The 23268-nt window shown below is 44.6% G+C and overlaps 1 protein-coding gene across 1 annotated transcript in view; it reads left to right on the top strand.

The window, feature by feature from the left end:
* COL14A1 (collagen type XIV alpha 1 chain) overlaps positions 1–23268 on the top strand; it is a 233071-nt gene that overhangs the window by 154611 nt on the left and 55192 nt on the right. The window contains 6 exon segments of the mRNA XM_070382861.1: positions 1880–1957; positions 5250–5336; positions 11129–11182; positions 13104–13199; positions 14391–14444; positions 14803–14856. Of these exon segments, the coding sequence (XP_070238962.1) occupies positions 1880–1957; positions 5250–5336; positions 11129–11182; positions 13104–13199; positions 14391–14444; positions 14803–14856 (423 nt within the window).

Here is a 23268-nt window from a genome sequence, read left to right as displayed (position 1 = left end):
TGGATGGCATCACCGGCTCGGTGGACGTGAGTCTGAGTGAACTCCGGGAGCTGGTGATGGACAGGGAGGCCTGGCCTGCTGCGATTCCTGGGGTCGCAGAGTCGGACGCGACGGAGCGACTGATCTGTTAGTTTCAGGTGTGCAGCAAAGTGGTTCAGTCGTAGATGGAGAGATGTGTGCTACTTGCTAAGTCGCTCAGTCATGTCTGACTCTTAGTGACCCCGTGGACTGTAGCCCGCCAGGCTCCTCTGACCATGGGACCCTCCAGGCAAGAAGACTGGAGTGGGTTGCCGTGCCTTCCTCCAAGGGATCTTCCCCAGCCAGGGATCGAAACTGCCGCTCTTATGTCTCCTATTGTTTTTCAGATTCTTTCCACTATAGGATATTATAAGATACTGAATACAGTTCCCTGTGTCCTTCTTATTTATCTTTTATAATATATCCTAGTGTGTATCTGTTAACCCCAGACTCCTGAGTGCTGCTACATTTTTAGCCACTCATTTGTGTCCAACTCTTTGTGACCCTGTGGACTGTAGCTTGCCAAGCTCCTCTGTCCATGGGATTTTTCAGGGAAGAATACTGGAGTGGGTTGCCATTTTCCTCCTCCAGGGGATCTCCAAACTCCTGATGACATGCAATATTCGAAAACAATATAGGAAGAAATATAGTGTTAGAAATGGTTAGGTCATGAAGCTAGTGTGAGCCCTTAATGATATTATAATGATGTTTCTAAATGTTTCAAAATATACTTTAAATTGTTGCCAACAAACATGAGTTGCACAAGACTGTCTAAATATTTATGGCATGATCGATGGCCTGAATGAAAATGCACAGCACGGATCTCGCAGTGCCACATGTGAGTCTGTCATGACACTCAGCACGTCGTAAACAGTGTTTATGTGTCAGTCTCTTACTCCCTGTAAATGCTTTGTGGGCAAAAAGCTGGTTTTGCTCATTTTTATATCCTAAAGGTCTATATGGTATCTGGCTTGCGTTATACACTAAAGAAAAAGTGGTCAAATGTATGCTTGAATGATGGAAGTCAGAAATAATTCAACAAGCCTCCATGAATATCTACTACATGCCCCCCCTTTTTTTTTTGCCATGCCACAAGGCATATGACTTAGTTCCCCAACCACGGATTGAACCTCTGGCCCCTGAAGTGAAGTTCCATGTCCCAAGCCTGGGCCTCCAGGGAAGTCCCTGCATGTCACTCATTACGATGGGGGCACGAAGGTGCTATGGCTTTGATGAGTGCCCACTCTGAGGGGAAATATAAATAAGTGTACTGGATGGCGGGCGATGGGCTGTAAGAGATGTCTAGAGCCTGGTGGGGTCACGGAGGCACTTGGACTAACTGTGGTGGGCCATAGGGAGGATTTCACCAGAGGCTCTAAGTGTTTTTACGTAGAGATGGGAGGAAGAATTGTGATGAGTAAGGCAGTTTGGATGGTGGAAGGAGTAACCACTGACAGAAGTCTTAAATCACTGTGTGTTTGAGGAATGACTTTTCACATTTATTCACTGTAACATTATGTTATAAATGTGTTGGTGTTTTATTATGTAAGGTGGCTCAGATGGTAAAGGATCTGCTTGCAGTGCAGGAGAGTCAGGATTGATCCCTGAGTGGGGAAGACCCCCTGGAGAAGGGCATGGCATCCCACTCCAGTGCTCTCGCCTGGAGAATCCCATGGACAGAGGAGCCTGATGGGCTGCAGTCCATGGGGTCACAGAGACAGACAGGACTGAGCGACTAACAGCACTATGTAATGTGTACTGTGAAATCATTATGAATTATACACACAATGTATCTTTTACTGAACATTGTATATATTGTATATATCTTTTATTGAATGACAATTTTCTTTTTAAATTGCAGTTCCAGTTACAGATGTTTGATATTGTTTGTTCCACATCCTGGGCCAATAAAGACAAATGCTGTGAACTTCCTGCCCTGGTAAGAATTCTTCTTTCACTAATTCTGTTCTTTGCTGAAACTTTCTAAAGTTATATTTAATTGCAGTGCTGAAAATGAAATGCTATTTCACAAAATTCATGTCACAGATAATTCATTATGATGCTGCTGATGAAAATTAAAAAGCAGTTAAGAAGGAGGCATATCTGGAATCAGCAGACACACGGACACACGCAGTGGGAACTGCCCAGCTACACGGGGTGCCACTTATGTAGGGTCCAGATGTTCCCAAATTCCGTGGTTCATGAATCCTTTGGTGTTGCAGTAATTTTTTTTCATGGTACCCCAGAGCCAAAAGAAATATCTAGTAATTCCATATATGAGGTCATTAGGTCCAATCGTCTTCATAAGTGTTTGTGTCTTAAAAACTCTGCTATATGAACCAACAATATATTAATATATAAATCAGAATTGTAAGATGATACACGTACTTTTGAAAAACCACAACTACTCACTACTGGGATGTGTGTGCCTGTTGAGAACGCACTTCTCAGGTCTCAGAGTCTGACTGGACATCACCACCCTGGCTTCTTCCTTTTTTAACTAAAGCATTTATTTATGTGTTTGTGCCAGGTCTTAGCTGCAGCACGGGGCACCTTTAGTTGCAGGGGGGACCCCGCTCCCTGGTGAGGGGTCCGACTGGCCCCTGCACTGGGGTCTCAGAATCTCGGCCTCTGGGCCAGCAGGGGAGGCCCCACCTTCCCTTCCTTTCCACGGTGATTTTCCCCGTGGTATTTGCTTTCCTTCATAGCAAGTGCTGATAAAACAAATTTACCAAGTTGTTCTTTTTTTTGTCTTTGGGATCTCAGTTTCCCGACCTGGGCCATGGCCCCCTGCTGTGGAAACGTGGAGTCTTAACCACTGGACTTCAGGGAAGTCCCTTCTAGTGTTGAAATTGTGACCTATTATACCTTGAGCTGGTTGTGTATACAAAGTCCAGTGGGTACTGAATTTTGCTGTGTCTCTTGACTTTTTAAAAAAAAACTCAGAATGCCCCTGTGAATTTCCTGTAATGCCCCAGGCCTTCTTTCCACACAGTCTGGGAACCATAGTCATAATCTATTTAACTTAGGCAAAGCTGCTAGAAAAATAAACCTTTTCACATTATAAATACCAAATGTAACTCACCAGGGTGGATGACTATGTATTTAAAAATGGATTGTTCGTACCTAAGGATCTTTAGGACCAGTGAGCTGAAATGTTGACCCTGTTATGTTTGGACAGAAGTCATGTCTTAAGAATTCAACCTGGTCATGGTCACGGGGAAGACTTCCTCAAGTCTAAAAAATTTCTTTTTTTAAGACCTTACATCAGCTCATGTCATCTGCTGCAGGCCATGTATGCGTGGTGACTTTGCTTGAGAAGGGAGTGACTCTTTTTTTCACCAAAATAAGTTTCCATTAAACTATGGTGAGGAATTAAAGCAGAGACACTATGATGCTGTGCATAAGGGCAGGTAGAGTGGGGATTGTAAGGAAGCACCCAGAAACACCCTGCATCAAGCAGAGTGTAATCACCATGTCGCCTAGGCAGATCCCTGCCCTCTCCGAGCTGTTCTTTTTCTTTCTGTCACTGAAGGTGTGCAAGTCCCGTGGTAGAAAGACTCAGATGGAGATACAGCCAGCAGCAGTGGCAAAACCATTAGGCAGTCTCTGGTCACAGGAGGCCTGCTGTCAGCCTGCTTGGAGGATCCTTCAGGATTCTTAAGTCTGTATCTCATTCAAGCTTCCCAAGGTATCAAGCCAGATACGTTTAGCAGGGTTTTCCTTTCCTGCAATGAGCTGAAACTTTTGGATATTGTCCAACATTTGGAGAAAAGCATATAAAGGCTCTTTGCTCAGACTCTTTTGGATTTCTGTTGTGAATATTTCAGAGCCTGAAAGTATTTTCAGCTTGACAATTTAATTACCATCTGTCCTCTGTTCAGCCCTAACAGTACCTTTCCCCAAGATCTTAGAAGACGAAGCTCACTTTCTCTATCCAAAGGGACCGTTGAACCTTTCTAGTTTTTCATCCTAGGGCAGACTTTTTTGGCTGTTGCTCCAAATGGGATATTCACGAATCATTCAGTAGTGCTTACCAGGTGCCCTGTCTTCCTTTAAACGCCGGTAACTCATTCAGGCATATTCAGTCTGACCTAAATCATCTATCTTGTGGTGTCACCTGGCATCAGAATTCTCCAAGAGGAGATGAGCTCTTATCACAAAGCTTTAGGTTGGTGCTGTGGTGTTATTCTCACATTCAGCCACAGAATGTGAGCAGCAGCTAACATTGCTGCAGGCGTGTGTCAGCCACAGAGTGTGAGCAGCAGCTAACATTGCTGCAGGCGTGTGTCAGCCACAGAGTGTGAGCAGCAGCTAACATTGCTGCAGGCGTGTGTCAGCCACAGAGTGTGAGCAGCAGCTAACATTGCTGCAGGCGTGTGTCAGCCACAGAGTGTGAGCAGCAGCTAACATTGCTGCAGGCGTGTGTCAGCCACAGAGTGTGAGCAGCAGCTAACATTGCTGCAGGCGTGTGTCAGCCACAGAGTGTGAGCAGCAGCTAACATTGCTGCAGGCGTGTGTCAGCCACAGAGTGTGAGCAGCAGCTAACATTGCTGCAGGCGTGTGTCAGCCACAGAGTGTGAGCAGCAGCTAACATTGCTGCAGGCGTGTGTCAGCCACAGAGTGTGAGCAGCAGCTAACATTGCTGCAGGCGTGTGTCAGCCACAGAGTGTGAGCAGCAGCTAACATTGCTGCAGGCGTGTGTCAGCCACAGAGTGTGAGCAGTAGCTAACATTGCTGCAGGTGTGCATCATGTGTTTAACCACCGTTTTCTTTTCTTCTGGCTCTTGGTTTTAGTGTGGAAGCGGGTGTTTTGATGGACTGTTGCTACAAGTTTTCTTTTATCCTTTGAAATGGAAAAAAGTGTTGTAACACTAAGGAAGTTTTCAGGACCTTTAGTTCACGGAGTACCACTTACCCAGCTGAATTAAATGGCAACCAGAATCTTTGGTTTTGCACCTCCACTTCTGCCTTTCTTGCTTCACCTGGATTCCCAAGCTGGTTTTGTCAACATCCTTTGATAACGGCGTTGATTAACGCCTTGCTAGACACCCATTCATTGCTTCTTTAAAGAAAAGACTTTGTGGTCAGAAGGGAATATTCTCTGCTTTTCTAGACTAATGCTCACTGAAGGATTTTTTTTGAAGTGTCTCCAAATGTTTCCTTTGAGTCATAAAGTCGTTTGTATAGACCATCTTGTTAATAGTCATACTATTTGTTTTTCTCTGCAGAGGGATGAGGAGGCCTGCCCAGAGCTCCCGCATGCCTGCTCCTGTTCGGAAATCAATAAAGCGGCTCTGGGACCAGCGGGCCCACCAGTAAGTCTTGCCTCATTTGACCTTAAGTGTTATTTGATAGTTGTTACAAAGGTTACTAATTTCCCCTGAATCATTGCTACTGCTTCTCTTTTAATAGAAGATACTCCCCTGCGTACATGGCCGGCTTCATGGCCATTCAGCTTGAGACTTGATTTCTTAGCAATTATGCAAGTAAAGATGACCTTGTGACTAAGTTCTGGCCAGGGAGAGAGAAGGTGTATGCACGCACCCTGGGCGTTGCTCTTAAATGAAAACCGAATGCCCTCCTTTGAGCGTGAGGTAGTGGGTTCACTGTGGCAGCAATGCCGTTGGGCACAGCACAGCAGGAAGAGGGAGGCACCAACGGCTTCACGCTGCCTTGGGCGATAAAGCCACTCGACTGCGCTGAACAGCTCGGATTTTAATATGAGAGAATAATAAATCTCCTACCTTGCTTAAGTGTTACTATTGACCTCCATGAAAACAGTCAGACAGCTTTCCAAACTAAGAAACTGGGAATGCAGTGCTAGACTAACAGTTCTTTCCTCTGAGCACTTTGTAGATGCTGTTACAATGTCATCGCTTCATTGTTGTTACAGAGAAGTCAGCTGTCAGTTGAATTAACTGTCATTTTTCTGTGAGAAATATTTTCTCCATTACTTTCTTTTAAGATCCTTTTGTCATTAATGATCAGAAGTTTCACCACAGTACATTTTGATGCTATTGTTTTGTAGTCTTGGAACGTTGAGGGCTTTATGAATTTGAATACCAATGTTTCTTATACATTTTGGAGTTTTCTCAGTCATTTTCTCTTTAAACATTCCCTCTCTCTGATCATCTCTTTTTCTGAAACGCCAGCTAGATGTGCATTATACTTTCTGATTTTACTCTCATGTCTTTTTAACCTCTTTCTACTCTCTTTTTAACCTCTAATTTATTTCCTGTTTGTGTTGCCAGGCTTTCCTCTGTGTAATATCCTCAACATTACTTTCTGATATACTGTGTGTTTAGCTCTGTTTAATATGCTGCTTAACCTAGGCAGGGTGTTTCTGATTGTGATGATCATATTTAGTTTCTCTAGAAGTTATGTTTGGTTCCATTTCAAACCTTCTGGTCATTTGTATAGCCTCTTCTTCTTTTGTAACATTTTCAAAACTTTTCTCTTTCAATATTTAGTATGATTTGCGTTCTTTATCTGGTCATCTCAGCCTCTGTAGTGTATGTGGTCTTGATTCTTCCATTGGCTTTGTTGGCAGTTTTATTCATGCTGTGTTGTTTCCACATGTCTTTTTTATTTTGGGGGTTGTATATTTGAGTTTGCATTACTTGAAACTTTCTGGGAATATTTTGAGCCCATGTTTGAGCTGTATTTTTTGAGAGAGCGTATGTGTCTGCTTCTGTTAATATCCTGGCCATACAAACCAGCTGAAAACCAGTAAATTCTGGTCCCTCAATTGTATGAGAATCAGTTTCTGGGTAGTATTTCTTAGTGGAGACATTTACTCCTCCCATAGCTAAAGTGGAAAAAAGTCTTGCTTTTCCACCAGCTGGTGAGACTTTTTGTGGCTGTTCTAGCTCACTCACATTGCTGCCTTTCGAGCTCCTCCGCTTTCAGTCACACCCATGCTCTGCGCACGCCTGCTCCTCACGGAGCCCGGCGCCCTCTCCACTGCCTTGCGTGGGCTGTGTGACGCTGCTTTCCAGAAACCTCAGCCACCCTCCTGCCCTCCCTCAGGGCAGCCTCAGCGATGCCTTCGCTCTGGTGCTTTGTTTCCTTTTCATTATGGTGCTTAAGGGTTCAATTCTTAATTAGAACAGCCTTTATTTTATTTTAAACAGCATGAATAAGCTTTTCAGGCTGGAGGCTTTTCAAGTTTTCTTCATCGGCAATGCTGCTGGAACAAGTTATAAAATATTTATGTGTGACCTAAGAGTGAGGAAAGCAGCAGCCGAGAAGCAGGAAAGCAGGGCTGAGCTCTGACTTGCGGGGAAGGAAGAGGCAAACGAGAAAAGCCATTGGCGTTTTCAAGCATAATAAACTATTGAAGAAACAGTGACCAAAACAGTATGGCTTCCAAGGTAGCTCGGTGATAAAGAATCTGCCTGAATGAAGGAGACATGGGTTCAATCCCTCGGTCAGGAAGATCCCCTGGAGAAGGAAAGGGCAACCGACTCCAGTGTTCTTGCCTGAGAAATCCCATGGACAGAGGAGCCTGGCAAGCTTCTTCCATGGGGTCGCAAAGAGTTGGACATGACTTAGCGACTAAACAATAAAAGCAACAAATCCCCCAGTGTATGCAGTAAGCCTGTCTGATGATTTAACATAGTTGCAACTGTTTCCTTATTCAAGAATTTACCCAGTGATAGGTGCCAGTAAAACTCCAGAAAAGCCACAGGACACCATGGATGAAAGAGCCATATTCCTTTTGCCTCACCTCACCCTTTCTTACTAAAAGGATGAAAGTTCACATCCACAAACGTTTGCTGAATTCTTGTCACCCACTCCATGATGAAGGTTAGGTATCAGGTGGAAAATAAGTTAGAAGTATAAAAAGGTTCCTGGATTTTGCAGACCTGATACCTCGGGTATCTGTGAGCCAAATTGCCACATTTGGACAAAACCTTCAACTAAAAGACAATTATTTAAGATGAACAAACACAATTAAAGAGGTGTCCCAGAATGAGTATGTTAATTGGAACACACTAGGCTTCTTGCAAGGAACAGAAAACTTGATGAATGCATTGATGTAGATCATTGGGACGCTTGAATATTCATAATTTGCTCAGCAAAAGACCTAGAGGTAGATGGTCCCAAGCAAATATGGCTGCTCAACAACTTTATCAAGACCCAAGCTTGTTCCAGCTTCCAAATTTGCTTTCTTTAGACTTACAGCTTCTTGATCATATTGGCTCAAACCAGTTAATATACCCATTCCTTGGAGGCTGGGCAAGCAAATCTCTGTCTTTATAGCAGGAAAAGTGAAATGGAGAAGGAAGTCAGAAAAGAAGCTTTGGTAATCAACCAACAGTGTCTGCCACAGTTGGGAAAAACATTTGCATCATCTGTAACAGTTAAGGATGTGGTATCCAAATATATGAAGAGTTTCTGCACATTAAAGAGAAGAAGACATGTAACCCAATAGGAAACTGGGTGAAGAATGTGAATTGGTAGTTGTATTGAGATAAAATGCAAATGGACAAGCGTTATGAAAAGATGCTCAATCATAGGAGTCTTAAGGGAAATAAAAATTAAAATAGGAGCAAGATATTATTTTTACCAGCTTCATAAAAATGTAAAGCTTGAAAATATCAAGTGCTGACTAAAATCTAGAGAAACAGAGACTCCCTTCATCAGCTCCTAACAGATGAATAAAGTGGTGCTGTGTTTTCACAGCAGTTTGACAATATATCTGCCTCTCTGTTACATTTCACTTAAAATTCTCCTCGTTGAGACCTTGAATATTAAAATTTGCACTTAGGGCACGTATAGCGATGGCGATTGTAGCGCTGTTTAGACGGTGACGGGCTGTAGGGAGTGCCCTACGTTTCCAGTAATGGCAGAGCGCTTGCACAAATCACCTCGTTGTTCAGACAGCTGTGCAACGCGTTCACAGGGAGGCGGATCTATACGTCATGTTACGGAAACATATCAGCTCAGAAATATGTGCAAAGTGTTGTGTCATATATGTAATCTATATACGTCAAATAATACCGGAGACACTACAGGCAATATTTCCTATAGAGACGTGTGCACTTACATAAAGTACGATTTGATTCAGTTCAGTTCAGTTCAGTCGATCAGCCGTGTCCGACTCTTTGTGACCCCATGAACTGCAGCACCCTGTGCATCACCAACTCCTGGAGTTTATTCAAACTCACCTCCATTGAGTTGGTGATACCATCCAACCATCTCATCCTCTGTCATCCCCTTGTTCTCCCACCTTCAGTCTTTCCCAGCATCAGGGTATTTTCCAATGAGTCAGTTCTTCCCATCAGGTGGCCAAAGTATTGGAGTTTCAGCTTCAGCATCAGTCCTTCCAATGAACACCCAAGACTGATCTCCTTGAGGATGGACTGGTTGGATCCCTTTGGAATTCAAGGGACTCTCAAGAGTCTTCTCCAACACCACAGTTCAAAAGCATCAGTTCTTCGGCACTCAGCTTTCTTTATAGTCCAACTCTCACATCCATACATGACCACTGGAAAAACCATAGCCTTGACTAGATGGACCTTTGTTGGCAAAGTAATGTCTCTGCTTTTCAATATGCTGTCTAGGTTGGTCATAGCTTTCCTTCCAAGGAGTAAGTGTCTTTTAATTTCATGGCTGCAGTCACCATCTGTGGTGACTTTGGAGCCCAGGAAAATAAAATCAGCCACTGTTTCCACTGTTTCCCCATTTCCCATGAAGTGATGGGACCAGATGCCATGATCTTCGTTTTCTGAATGTTGAGCTTTAAGCCAACTTTTTCACTCTCCTCTTTCACTTTCATCAAGAGGCTCCTTAGTTCTCTTCACTTTCTGCCGTAAGGGTGGTGTCATCTGCATATCTGAGGTTGTTGATATTTCTCTTGGCAATCTTGATTCCAGCTTGTGCTTCATCCAGCCCAGCATTTCTCATGATGTACTCTGCATATAAGTTAAATAATGATTTGATTACTGTATGCTAAAAATCTGGAAGATAAGCAGCTGACTGGTGCTGGCAGTGAGTGTAAGTGCTTCAGACGAACTGGAGGAGGCCTTGACTGTCGCCTGATCCAGTCTTTTCCCAAGGGAGGCAAGGGCTGATGGTAACAGAAGGATCATCAGTGGTCACGGACACAGCCGGAGGTCAAATGGACTCATCCAGTGAGAAAGCCACTCCATTTTCAATGATCTTGTCATCCTTCTACTCAAGTGAAAGCATATTCTTAGACCGGTACCCATGTGACCCTCCTAACCCTTACTCACGCCCCCTTTTAATAGAGCAAAGGCTTTGCTCACAGTCGGCACCAGGGACAAAATCTGGCCAAGTTTAGTCAGGTTATTTATAGTGTATTTTCAGGTCTGCCTCACATCCTTAGTAAGTAATATGTTTTTCCATCTGCTATAGTATAGAATATTTGCTTTTGAAGCAGATTTAAGTGAAGTAAGAGCCAAGTAAAAAATATTCAGAGTATATTTACATATATGTTATGCACACATATACAAAGAATATGTTTGCAAAGACTGTATACACACATATACACATATTTACTGTGTTATGTATTATGTGCATATAAGTACAAAGAAAATACTACTAAATGATAGTACAGGGAGTGCATTAATGCAACAGAAGTTTTAAGAGGAAAATGCAAATAACTGACGTTTCAGAGGCACTGAATAGCTTTTTATGATATAAATAAAGAGAACTAAATTGTTACTATTTTATATGCTTTTTACAATGTAATATAATACAGTCTAATTAAATAATTTAATCTCAAAGTCATGGTATAAGACATGCATATAATTTTAGGTTAAGAGTATATTTTTTATTATTTGCAGTATTAATAGCAGTAATCTTACACACGCAATCAAAAGATTCTGTAGCTTTTTGTTTTTTTTTTAATTTAAAGGGATTTAGCATAGAAAGTTTGCTCAAGCTCTGAAACCATTAACAAGAAGAGGTGAATCTGGGGGACAGACCTCAGTTGAGGAACATAGTGAACATATCATTACACAACGTGTTGGCCTTTGTCCCAAATAAGAATGACATAATCCATATTATTAAGGGAAACGAATACGCTATATTGCTTTCATGTTTGTCTTTGTGCTAACACTTAATGTCTTTCTGCCAGGGGGGCCCAGGACTCCGAGGACCGAAAGGCCAGCGAGGTGACCCGGGCCTAAAGGTAAGGCGCTCTCTCTCATCCCCAGGCATGGTATACTTTTGGAGTTAAGCAATAGTTACCCTTGGCAATCTAAAGCTCCTTATATATTTTTTAAATTTTTGAAAATTTTATATTGGAGTATAGCCGATTAGTAACGCTGTGATAGTTCGGGTGGACAGCAAAGGGACTCAGCCATACATATCCATATAGCCATTCTCCCCGAAACTCCCTTCCCATCCAGGCTGCCACATAACGTTGTAAAGCTTCTTGTATTTTAATGGAAGTTGTGTTGAAGCCTTTCCCCTTATTCTTAAAAGCTTGTGTGTTTTCATCAGAAGAAACGCCCTAACTCAGTGACAAGGTTTCTGGGTCTGAGACGGAGTGTCAGTGCTCCGGGCGCTTTGGTTGCTTATGCGGCTCTTGCTCTTGCTCTCCTCTTTCCTGTCTGCAACAAAGATGCGTCTTAGGGGGAGCGCTGAATTGCAGCCAGGCTGCGGTCCTCCAGGGCATTGTTCAGGTTTTAGACTCCTCTCCGTCCCTCCCACCACGCGCCGTCAGACACACAGCCCTGTCTTCCCTTCTCACTGCCCAAGGCCACCAAGCGGGGTGGTTCAGTCTGTACCCCGTACAGAGGCCGCGACTCAAAGGAGCACGCCCTGCCGATCCCCGTCCAGGAACACGTTTCCCTGATTCGCACAAAGGCACCTAAGGGGTGGCAGGCGCCCAGCCTAAGCGAGTTCAGGCCCCACCCATCGTCTCTATTTCTGGCTCCAGGGGCCTGATGTTTTGGATTGAGTCTTCATATCTGCCCCGGGTTCGTTTCTTTAGAGTTACACTGGAGCACATCACACCCTTAAGCCCTGCAGTCGTGCGCGACTGCCTTGAGAGTCAGCCCCAGCTCCTTGGCTTCAGGCCTCTGATCGCTCTTCCGCCTGTCTCACCTTCACCGTGACGCTCCTCCGCCTGTCTCACCTTCACCGTGACGCTCCTCCGCCTGTCTCACCTTCACCGTGACGCTCCTCCGCCTGTCCCACCTTCACCGTGACGCTCCTCCGCCTGTCCCACCTTCACCGTGACGCTCCTCCGCCTGTCTCACCTTCACCGTGACGCTCCTCCGCCTGTCTCACCTTCACCGTGACGCTCTTCCGCCTGTCCCACCTTCACCGTGACGCTCTGCGTCGTCCCCAGCCATCTTGCTTGACTTACTGCTTCAACATGATCACTTATTAAATCCGCACAGCATTTATTCATGGAGGAGAGAACACTGCAGCTTTTTTTTAGTAGAAAATTGGAGACAAGTGGAACAAGGTAAGAGAGAATGGGGCGAGGCCAAGGGGGAGTCAGTGAAAGAAGGCTGGAGAGAATGGATCGGGTACCACCCAGCTCCACACTCAGACCACACGAGGTCTTCTTTGTTGTTCTGTTTTACTTTTTGCGATTGTGGCACGTTTTCTCAGGCAGAGGCGATGGATCTTACTTGGCTCCACGTATGAGAGTACGTGCCCCAATATCTTCGATAAACGCAGAGCAGCGCCCCAGAGATGACAGTTCACAGTAACGAAGGAAGGGAATGTCGTTTGGCTGGATGGTGGGAACCTTCGAAGGCCAAGAGGGTGGTCTTGTACCGCTTACATCTTTCAGATTTGTGATGCAGTGTGGGGGGTCTAATTCCTCACACTGTTGGCACAGCGTTCTTATTTATGGAAACCACTATAATACAGTTGCAGCAGCTACTGTGTTTTCTCTCCTGGCTCGCTGATGACTCTAGGCCTGGGAGGCGAGTCCTCTGAGGCTTCGTGTCTCGTTGTCCTGTGAGTGTTTTATGTCTGAGGAAAGTTAATGAAGTAGAAGATAAATGCGCTCAGCAGGAACATCGGGTAGTAGATATTTCTGGGTTCCAGGGGGTCTGACTTACCTTTGGCGTGACCTTCTTGCCTTCCAGGGACCAGATGGCCCTCGGGGTGAAACGGGCCCTCCTGGACCTCAGGGCCCCCCGGGGCCCCAGGGACCAAGCGGTCTCTCCATTCAAGGGATGCCTGTGAGTTGTGTGTCAGCGTTGGGGCGGGTTTTGTTGTTCTCACTTCCCCATGAGTTACAGAGAATGAGCTTTTGTCTTCCACCCCTAGTAATGATCCACAGCCTCTTCCAGCCCCTGAAAGTAAGGACTGGGAAATGAGCATGATGATCGAGAGCTCATTCATAAGCCAGCTTTGCACTCAGTAAACGGGGCCTGTAGGTTTATGTACGTGCCCAGGGAGTAGGTACAGCCACAGGTGATTTGTCTGGAAAAGAAAGCAAGGCTTGACACATACGGCTCCTTTTCCTTATTTGACCAAGTCCTTAGTGGGTATGATAAACCTGGAAGGGACAGATGTTATACGACTTAAGTTTTTCATTTGGTATTTGTAGTAATCGTGGAGCTACAACCACAAAGCCATTTATTTAGGTCTTTATCTCGACAGGCCATCAAAGTGGGCTGCGATGAGTTTAACATTATAGACGATATGCTCTTTACAGCCACATGAGCTGTTTGTACCATTGAAAGCAAATTCAGTTCCATTCACTGATTTTCATTTAACTTAGTAGAGGAATCTAGATTTAAGGAATAAAACCAGTCTCTGTAATTAGTATTTGTGCCATTATATACATTTTTAAGTACAGTTTTAGTATAAATGATTGAAATACAGTTTTAGCAAATCTTCCTGTGCATATGATTGTGTGTCCCTAGCTCAGATGTCTTCATTTCCAGAGTCATTTACACATGAATGAATTCTTCTTATTTAACATGCCAGTTTGTATAATTACAATTAACACTAAGAATTCGTTGAGGTCTTGCTACAGGTCAGGTACTGTGCTTGCTTTTGCCTTTTTATAAGTTTCTAGCCAAACAAAACAAAAGTATATATAGATGTAAGTTTTAACATCTAAGCTATAAATAATACTGAAATATTCAAGACTCTGCTCATGTATTTACAATATAAGCTTAACTAAATCAGATTGTATGCACTGTGTTTAAACTATTCTGAAATATAAACATTCTACTCTGTAAGCATGCTTACCTAAGTTGTGTAGCTTATGTGAAAAGTGAAATATGCTGTATTTGGATGTTAGTGTAGAAACAATTTAATGTTGAAAATGTTAAGAGTCAGCCAGCAGAGGAAAAGAAGAGACTAAGGACTTACCAGTTTCCTTTTGTGAACTTAACCCCCGTGTCCTTTCGGATGTCCAGGGAATGCCAGGTGAAAAAGGAGAGAAAGGAGAGATCGGATTGCCTGGCCCACAGGTACTATTTTTATTTTTTTACTCCATTGCTCTCAGTCTAGAGCTTTACCAAGAAAAAAGACCGTAGCTTCTGAAGTCCGCTGTGATCTTGGCAGTGAATGGTTTCTATGCTGAGGACCAGCAGCCTGTATTCATTGACCTTTGGCCCCCACCCGAGGGTCCTCCTGACGCTGCCCCGGGTGAACCCCGGTGGGTGAACCCCGGTGGGGGACATTTGCTTTCCTTCCGGTGAATAAGCTCTGGGCTTCACCCGTAGGGTTTCAGGTTTGTTTGGAGGCCTTGACTTATTCCGGGGCAGCTGGCTGAGAGGGTGATTGGTTTCCGCGATTCTGACACCGTCCTGTCTTTGCTCTGTCTAGGGTGTCCCGGGCAGTGTTGGTTCACCAGGACGCGACGGCTCCCCGGGCCAGAGGGTAAGACGAGCCCAAGATTGCCCGTTAGCACAGTACACTTCTCACCAGGTCTCTCTCTGCTGCTGGCAGGCTCTGTGCAGGGAAGTCAAACCACGTGTTTTGTTTTGTTTTTCCCTTATTTTTTCTCCCATCTATCTACGTTCTACCAATCCTGCATCTGTTTACCTTAACTGGTGTTCTTCCATATCCACAACTTTCCTCAAAACCTAGAAACTTTCAGCAGACCTTCTCAAATCAGCCACACCTCTTGCTGAACGTTCCCAGAAGCTGAATGCAATTTGCACTGAATTGTGGGCGTTGGTCTAACAGATTTTCCGGTTGTTTCAAATTCTTAAGGTACAAACCTAAAGGAAATCAAGAACCATAAGAACTGGAATTTAATGATGGTGACTATCTGTAATAGTCTCCATTTCTTTAGCACACATCAGTAGTCACTTCCTGGAATTGTTCAAGTGCACGGCAATAAAAGAATGTATAGGGTGGTTGAGGGCTGACTTAACATCCAGAGTGTGTTTGGTCAACATGTCTTCACTGAGCCAGGTTTGAGGGTTTTTGTCCTCAAAGAGTTTAGAGCTTAATGGGGGAAACAGAACCAAATAAGAAACATGCTATCATGGGAGAATTTACAGAGCCCCATAGGGCACAGGAATAGATAACCAAGCCAGACCTGGAGGGTTGGGGAAGGAAGGCTTCCCGGAGGCAGCACCACATAGACTGGTTTTCAACTGAGGGAGAGAAATCAGCCAGGAAGGACGGGGAAGCCATTGCAAGCAGAGGGACAGCATGCGTGGCGTGTGGAGGGGTGGAGTGGACGAGAAGGTGGGCATCTCCGTTCCTGCGCGTGGTTCAGTGTGGCTGGAGATGACAGTGCTCTGTCTGTATGTGTGTCTGTGTGTGCACACAAGTGTACACGTGTGTGCACATGCCTTGGTGTGGAGAGCTTGCCAAGAGATGGCACCGAAGAGGTAAACACAAATTCACTGACGTCATCGCTTCTTTTTTTCGGACCAAGGATTTTGAGCTTTTACAGGAAGGCAATAGAAAGTTATTACATTTTCAGCGACAGAGAGAGACTGATCTTCCTCAAAAGGTCACTGGCAGCTGCACAGTTGTTCTTAAGACTGGATTATATACAGTGGCCTCCACTTAGATCCAGTCCAGTAAAGGACAGCACGTTCAGTGACATTCGCTGATATCGTAGGGGACAGCTAACCCACTAGGGTAGCAAATGATTAGCTGGAGGACGTAGTTCTCTACTCAGACCAGGTTGCCTTTAGCTATGCTGCTCAAGGATAAGGAAATAAATGTTTTCTATAGGGGTGCAGGTGTGGGAATTTAAATTCCTTCCATGTTAGGTTTTTTTTTTTGGTTTCGCATTCAACTTTCATTTGCTTAAAATCTCAGTTCAATCTCCATCCATCAAATGGGATTAGTCGGTAAAGCACGTCCAGGTGAATGTATCTAAAAAGAGGCTTTCTCTAGAAGTGAGATTTATGTAGGTGTCTTGGACATGTGGAAGGAGTGTCTAAAAGTATTTATATGTTTTGGCAAAGGGCTTAGACTAAGATCCTGTGTGGTTACACACCTAGGTTCCTTCATGATTCCTGAAAACTCTGAAGCTCTGAAAACAGCAGTTCTAAAGGTTTGGTTCAGTGAATTTCCTTGATTTATCTATGCAGAGTCTAGTCTTGGAAAAGTTCTTCCAGAGCAAACATATTGGGTTAGTGTCCAGATCATCTGAGTCTGGGATTCTTTTAAAAGCACTACGCCAACACAGATTTTTTGATAAATATGTTGCCATTCTTCCAAACATGTTTCGTTCTATAGGATAAAAAGTCTTAAGGCCTAATAAAGTGTTAATATATCTGTACATAGATTTTATTTCCCTCTCTCCCTCAATTTGAAGGTAAAACTTTCAGCTCAGTTCAGTCGCTCAGTTGTGTCTGACTCTTTGTGACCCCGTGAATCGCAGCACGCCAGGCCTCCCTGTCCATCACCAACTCCCGGAGTTCACTCAAACTCATGTCTATTGAGTCGGTGACGCCATCCAACCATCTCAGCCTCTGTCCCCTTCTCCTCCTGCTCTCAATCTGCCTCTAATGCCTATTTTGAAAAATTTGTGGATGGGAAGGGAATTGCGTTTTTAAAATGGTTTCCAGAGGACACTCATTCTTTAAACGAGTTAAAGAAAAATTTAACTCATTAAAAATTTAATGTTAAAAAAATTGTGCCAACCCTATCCCAGTTGCTTTAGGAAAGGTATTTGAAGGTAATACTATTCCAGTGTACAACTCTCGGGGCATCATTAACACATAATAATATGTAGTAGTATCTCCTGGAATGCCTACTCAGCTTGAGGGAGGGACTGCATATACATATTTTCATTATCTTAATATCTTGTTTAATAAGATATTAGTTGAACTCATATCTTAATTTAGTACCTGCTGTGTGTCATGTGGGCTTCCCTGGTGGCTCACTGGTTCAGAATCTGCCTGCAACGCAGGGGAAACAGAAGACATGGGTTCTGCCAGGAAGATCCCCTGGAGCAGGAACTGGTGGCCCCCAGTGTTCCTGCCTGGAGAATCCCATGGACCGAGGAGCCTGGCGGGCTGCAGGCCACGGGGTCGCACAGAGTCGGAGGCGACTGAGTGACTTCACTCTCATCCCTGCTGTGCCTGAGGCACAGTTGCACTCAGAAGGAAAGCAGTAATGATGACTATGGTAATAATGGCAGTGGCAACCGTGGCACAGAGCTGTCTGAGAGCAGACACACGGGGTGAAGAGACTTCCTGCCGAGACGCCCGAGGAGCCTCTCCTGGAAAGCGTTTTCCAGGAAATCGGGAAGGCGGTTGTTTTGTCGTTACGCCAAGCACTGAAATCACTCGTCGGGCTTCTCTGGTGGCATTCGTCGGGCTCCTCGGGCGGCGCTCATCGGGCTCCTTGGGCGGCTCAGTGGTGAAAAAGTCTATGTGCCAGTGCAGGCAACACGGGTTTGATCCCTGGGTTGGGATGATCCCCTGAAAAAAGAAATGACAACCCACTCTAGTATTCTTGCCTGGGAATATTCTTGCCTGGGAAATCCCATGGAGAGAGGGGCTTGGCAGGCTACAGTCCATGGGGTCTCAAAGAGTCGGGCATGATTTAACGACGAAACAGCACCACCAAACACTGAAGTCACTCATTTATTCCTTGTTGTTCCGTCACTCAGTCGTGTTCGACTCTACAACCCCATGAAGTGCAGCATGCCAGGCTTCCCTGTCCTTCAGCATCTCCTGAGTTTGCTCAGTCTCATGTCCGTTCATCCTCTGTTGCCCGCTTCTCCTCTCGCCTTCAATCTTTCCCAGCCTCAGGCCCTTTTCTAGTGAGTCAGCTCTTCGAATCATTACCATGCCCCATTTCTTCTGATAGTCAAGTGATGGGCTGTCCCTTACTGGTCACCCTTCTTTTAAAAAGTCCTTGTCTTACTGAGAGTTAAGAATTCACAGCCCCAAACTGTGATCAGTGCCCTGCTTATTAGCTTAGGGAAAGGCCAGCGTCCCTCACCTGGAGCCAGGGCCAGTGTCACCCTTCCATTTAGTCTGCAAGGAGGGGAGTTTAGCAGAAAACAAAGAGAGGATTAAACATCTCTTTAAACAGGAAACATGTTTTCTTTCTAAAATTTCTAGCTCATTCTGGCTTTTCCCAAGGGGAATCATGGACTTGTAGAGGCAGCTCATATTCAACCCTGGGCCTCAGGCCATAAGCAAGGCCAGCAGAAGTTGGACTTCTTCCCTGAAGCAGCCTCAGCCTCTGGCTCAGTGCAAGACCCCGCCGTGTAAAGCAGCAGTGCGCAAGCAGGCTGAGCAGCTGGGTGGGCGCGGGCGTCGGTTTTCATCCTGCATCATTGCAGCCGACAGCACCCTCATCCTTTCTTCTTTTCCCTGTTCGTCTTGCCCTCTCCCTTCTGCCTCGTTCCTCCTCTCTGCTTGATGTCTGTGACCCCAGGGCCCACCCCGCGGTCTTTAGGCTCCTCTGATGTAGGCGGACATCTCTGCCCCCACCCTGGTCATCCAAGCGGTCCTAAGAGGAACCAGGAAAAACAGGAAAGACGTGGATGATAAGTATATGAACTGAAAAAGAAAGAAAGGAAAAACTACCTTTTTTCTAGTTCTGAGGCTCACTTATATCCAAGACCACCAGCTGTCTGTCAGCCACTCCAAATAGAAACTTTAAAAAAATATTTTTTTCCCAATTCTTACTATGGTTTTATAAAAAGGCCGAGAGGCAAGAAATAAAAATGACTGGGAGATACATATTTTATGGCACCTGGAAGATAGTAGTATTCCTCCCTGGTATCCCTCCAAGGGTATTCGTTTTAGAATTCCAAGTAAAACTGAACCTGGAATGCTTCCCTTACTCCAGGTTACCACTCCCTGCACCTCCTGTTTTCACGCCATAACCACAGGCTTCCCGTTCCATCTGTGAAAGAGGAAATACTGTTTTAAAGTTCTGCATATGAATTCTGCTGAACTTGTGGTTAGGAGAAGCAGGATGGCCCCGTGGTAAATATCAGAGACTTGGACACTTAGCCAGACCTGAGTTTGAACTCTAACCATGGGACACGGAGCCAGTCACTCAAAGTGTTCAAGGCTCCCTTTCCTCATCTGAGTGGGAAAAATAATATTTGAGTCCATAGAGCTATTGTGGAAATTGATTCAAATAAGGACATGCTAAGTCACTTCAGTTGTATCTGACTCTTTGTGACCCCATGGACTGTAGCTCGCCAGGCTCCTCTGTCCATGGGATTCTCTAGACAAGAATATTGGAGTGGTTTGCCGTGCCCTCCTCCAGGGGATCTTCCTGTCCCAGGAATCGAACCCACAACTCAGGTGTCCTGCATTGGCAGGCAGGTTCTTTACCACTAGCGCCACCTGGGAAGCCCTTCATATAAGGGATTTCTATGTAAAAATTCAACTCTAGCTGGTATGAGTATTCACTAGTTTCAGTGTAGAGCCAATGAGTCAGGACAGTACAGTATTTTATAATGCCTGTCCTTGACATTATCAAGGTAACTGAGAAGATTTTAATGAACTGCAAAAAAAAAAAAAAAAAAAAGTCTAAAGAAAAAGCAAGTTCTTATTGTTTAATTTTCTTGGAGTCTGTGTTGAAAGGATCCTTGGACCGTGTCTGCTTTCTATGTGGATTGGATGTGTGCAAGGGCTTCCCTGTTGGTTCAGACGGTAAAGAATCTGCCTGCAATGCAGGAGACCTGGGTTCCATCCCTGGACTGGGAAGACTCCTTGGAGAAGGGAATGGCTACCCACTCCAGTATTCTTGCCTGGAGAATTCCATGGACAGAGGAGCCTGGCGGACTATAGTCCCCATGGGGTTGCAAAGAGTCGGACCCGACTCAGCGACTCCACAAAGGCCGTATTTGTGATGAATGTCCCATTTCATCAAAGCAAGTTGTGCTTGCTTAAAATATCCTTGAAGAACTGAACTGGAGTCAGCAATCTGGGTTTAATTTCTATCATAAATGTCAAGCTCTGATGAGAGATTCATCTAAGGGATATTTTGTTAAATACTAAGATTCATGATAATTACCCCCTTGAGTATCTTCCTCCTCCAGAAAAGGAAATACAAAAAACTAGCACAAAGCTAGTGGAGAGAATGATTTGATTTTCTTTTCCATGGGTCTAGACAGGTTTTTATAAAATCCCAAAAAAACATTCTCCCAGTCAACCACAGTGATGACAGTCTATGCAATTGGGACTTGGCAGATTATTTTAATAAAAAGAGCAGCAGCCACTATTATTGATGATCGACTAAGTGCAGTGCTCTACAGATGTTGTGTTCTCCAGTCCTCAGAGTAACCACAAATGCTGGGCACTGTCACCCCATTACAGACACAGAGAATCTGAAGCTCGGAAACTTGAAGTAACGCAAACTTAAAGTAACGCACACAGCCAGCAAGCATTGCAGCAGGATTCTAATCCACTCTCAGGCCCCGACACTGCACTCTTTCTTTCCACAAAATTACATTAAAGGTTAAAGTGGACTTCGCTAATATGGGCAACTCTTCCAGTGAAGATATTAATAAGCAGCACTCCATCACTGAAGACACCTCACCCAGTGTTTTGGGGGCAGAAGGAGCCCAGTTTGGGTTACTTTCTTGATGAAGTAGAAGCTGCTAGTTCACACATGAAGACTATGTTTCTTTGATTACATTTCACTTTTACTTGGATAATGGCCCATTTGAGGAGAGAACCATTACTTAGTGAATTAGTTTCTTGTTATTACTGGCTTTAAAGATGCTTCTACTACGAGACAGCCTACAAATGATATCTATCTTGCACTCTGATGCCAACGCTGTCCTTTGGGGCCAAGGCAGACATGTTTATATTTGAAAACTAGCAGTTCCACAACATAAGTGATCAAGCTGTTGTTTTGTGTTTTCTTTGTTTTTTGAATATACACATTCCTGAGCTTTAGCCTCAGAGATTCAGATACTAATGGTCTTGGGTGTGACTTAGGAATGTATAGTTTAAAAATGATTACTGATTCTAATAAACAGCTAGGTTTTAGAACCACTGGACAATACATTATGTTAAACCTTTTGCAAGTTAAAGCAATTTCTTGGGTTGAATATTGCTTTTGTTTTCATTCACTGGAATCACCACTGCAGGTTACTAAAGCTATACCCGTTTATATATCTATATATACATTTAAATTATACATGTAATACATATATAAATTTGTACATTTTAAAAATAGCGTATTGTGCACCTATATAAAATGCAAATGTGTATGTTTGTATCTGCATGTGTGTGACTGAAAATTCCCCAGCGTGACTCCACATGGAAGCACGCTCAGGGCTGATCTCCGTCTCTAACCTGGCCAGTGTTTCAGGGTCTGAGGCTTTTTGCTCCGTGGCCCCTTAATCTGGTGGCTGGTCTGAAGCCTCTGCTGCTGGTAGCAGCCTGTTCCGTGTGGCCGACTGCCTCCTGGCCCCTTGCCGGTGCTCTCAGGGTTGAAACTGTGCAGCGAGAGTCTCAGTGTTTCTTCAGTCCTCTTGGCTCAAGTTCGTTCTGGTTCAGCAAACGCGTCAGATGCCAGGGGCTCACAGGCCCCACGGTACCCAAGGGAGTGGTGTTTGTCAAAGGACCTGCTCGGCCCTGTTTTAGTCAATCACAGTTCGTGTCAGTGGCCCACCATCCTGGCTGCAAAGAGGGTGTGGAGAGTGACCGTCGCGCCCGAGCCCCTGTCCTCAGGGCTGTTTCTGATGGCTGCTGCTGCTGCTGTGCGGTCGCTGTTGTGCCTGAGTCTTCCGCGAACCCATGACCTGTAGCCCACCAGGCTCCCCTGTCCGTGGGATTTCCCAGGCAGGAACACTGTAGTGGGTTGCCATTTCCTTCTCTGGGGACTCTTCCCAGACCAGAGATCGAACCCGAGTTTCCTGCTTGGCAGGCAGATTCTTTACTACTGAACCACGAGGGAAGCCCGTCTCTGATAACTACATAAGCATAAATATTCTAGCCTCTGACTTTAACTTTAGTTACAACATGCTGTGTGGGCACATCCATTTCATCTTTTAGATGCTGTAGACAGAGTACCTTGAAAGTGCAAACTTTTTCAGTTCAGTTCAGTTCAGTCGCTCAGTCGTGTCCGACTCTGCCACCCCACAAATCGCAACGCTCCAGGCCTCCCTGTCCATCACCAACTCCCGGAGTTTGCTCAAACTCTCATCCTCTGTCATCCCCTTCTCCTCCTGCCCCCAATCCCTCCCAGCATCAGAGTCTTTTCCAATGAGTCAACTCTTCACATGAGGTGGCCAAAGTACTGGAGTTTCAGCTTTAGCATCATTCTTTCCAAAGAAATCCCAGGGCTGGTCTCCTTCAGAATGGACTGGTTGGATCTCCTTGCAGTCCAAGGGACTCTCAAGAGTCTTCTCCAACACCACAGTTCAAAAGCCTCAATTCTTCGGTGCTCAGCTTTCTTCACAGTCCAACTCTCACATCCATACATGACCACTGGAAAACCATAGCCTTGACTAGATGGACCTTTGTTGGCAAAGTAATGTCTCTGCTTTTGAATATGCTATCTAGGTTGGTCATAACTTTCCTTCCAAGGAGTAAGCGTCTTTTAATTTCATGGCTGCAGTCATCATATGCAGTGATTTCGGAGCCCAGAAAAATAAAGTCTGACACTGTTTCCACTGTTTCTCCATCTATTTGCCATGAAGTACTGGGACCAGATGCCATGATCTTAGTTTTCTGAATGTTGAACTTTAAGCCAACTTTTTCACTCTCCTCTTTTACTTTCATCAAGAACTTTTTAAGAGCCTACAAAAAAATTCTTGCCACCTGAAAAAAAGCATATGTGTTTGCTCTAGACTGTAGAAAAGAAAACTGAAAAAATCAAAATTAGTTAAAT

Source organism: Bos mutus, chromosome 14, assembly GCF_027580195.1.
Source record: "Bos mutus isolate GX-2022 chromosome 14, NWIPB_WYAK_1.1, whole genome shotgun sequence".
NCBI lineage: Eukaryota > Metazoa > Chordata > Mammalia > Artiodactyla > Bovidae > Bos > Bos mutus.
Note: the sequence above shows the minus strand (reverse complement) of the source record. Positions and strands in the feature narration are given on the sequence as shown.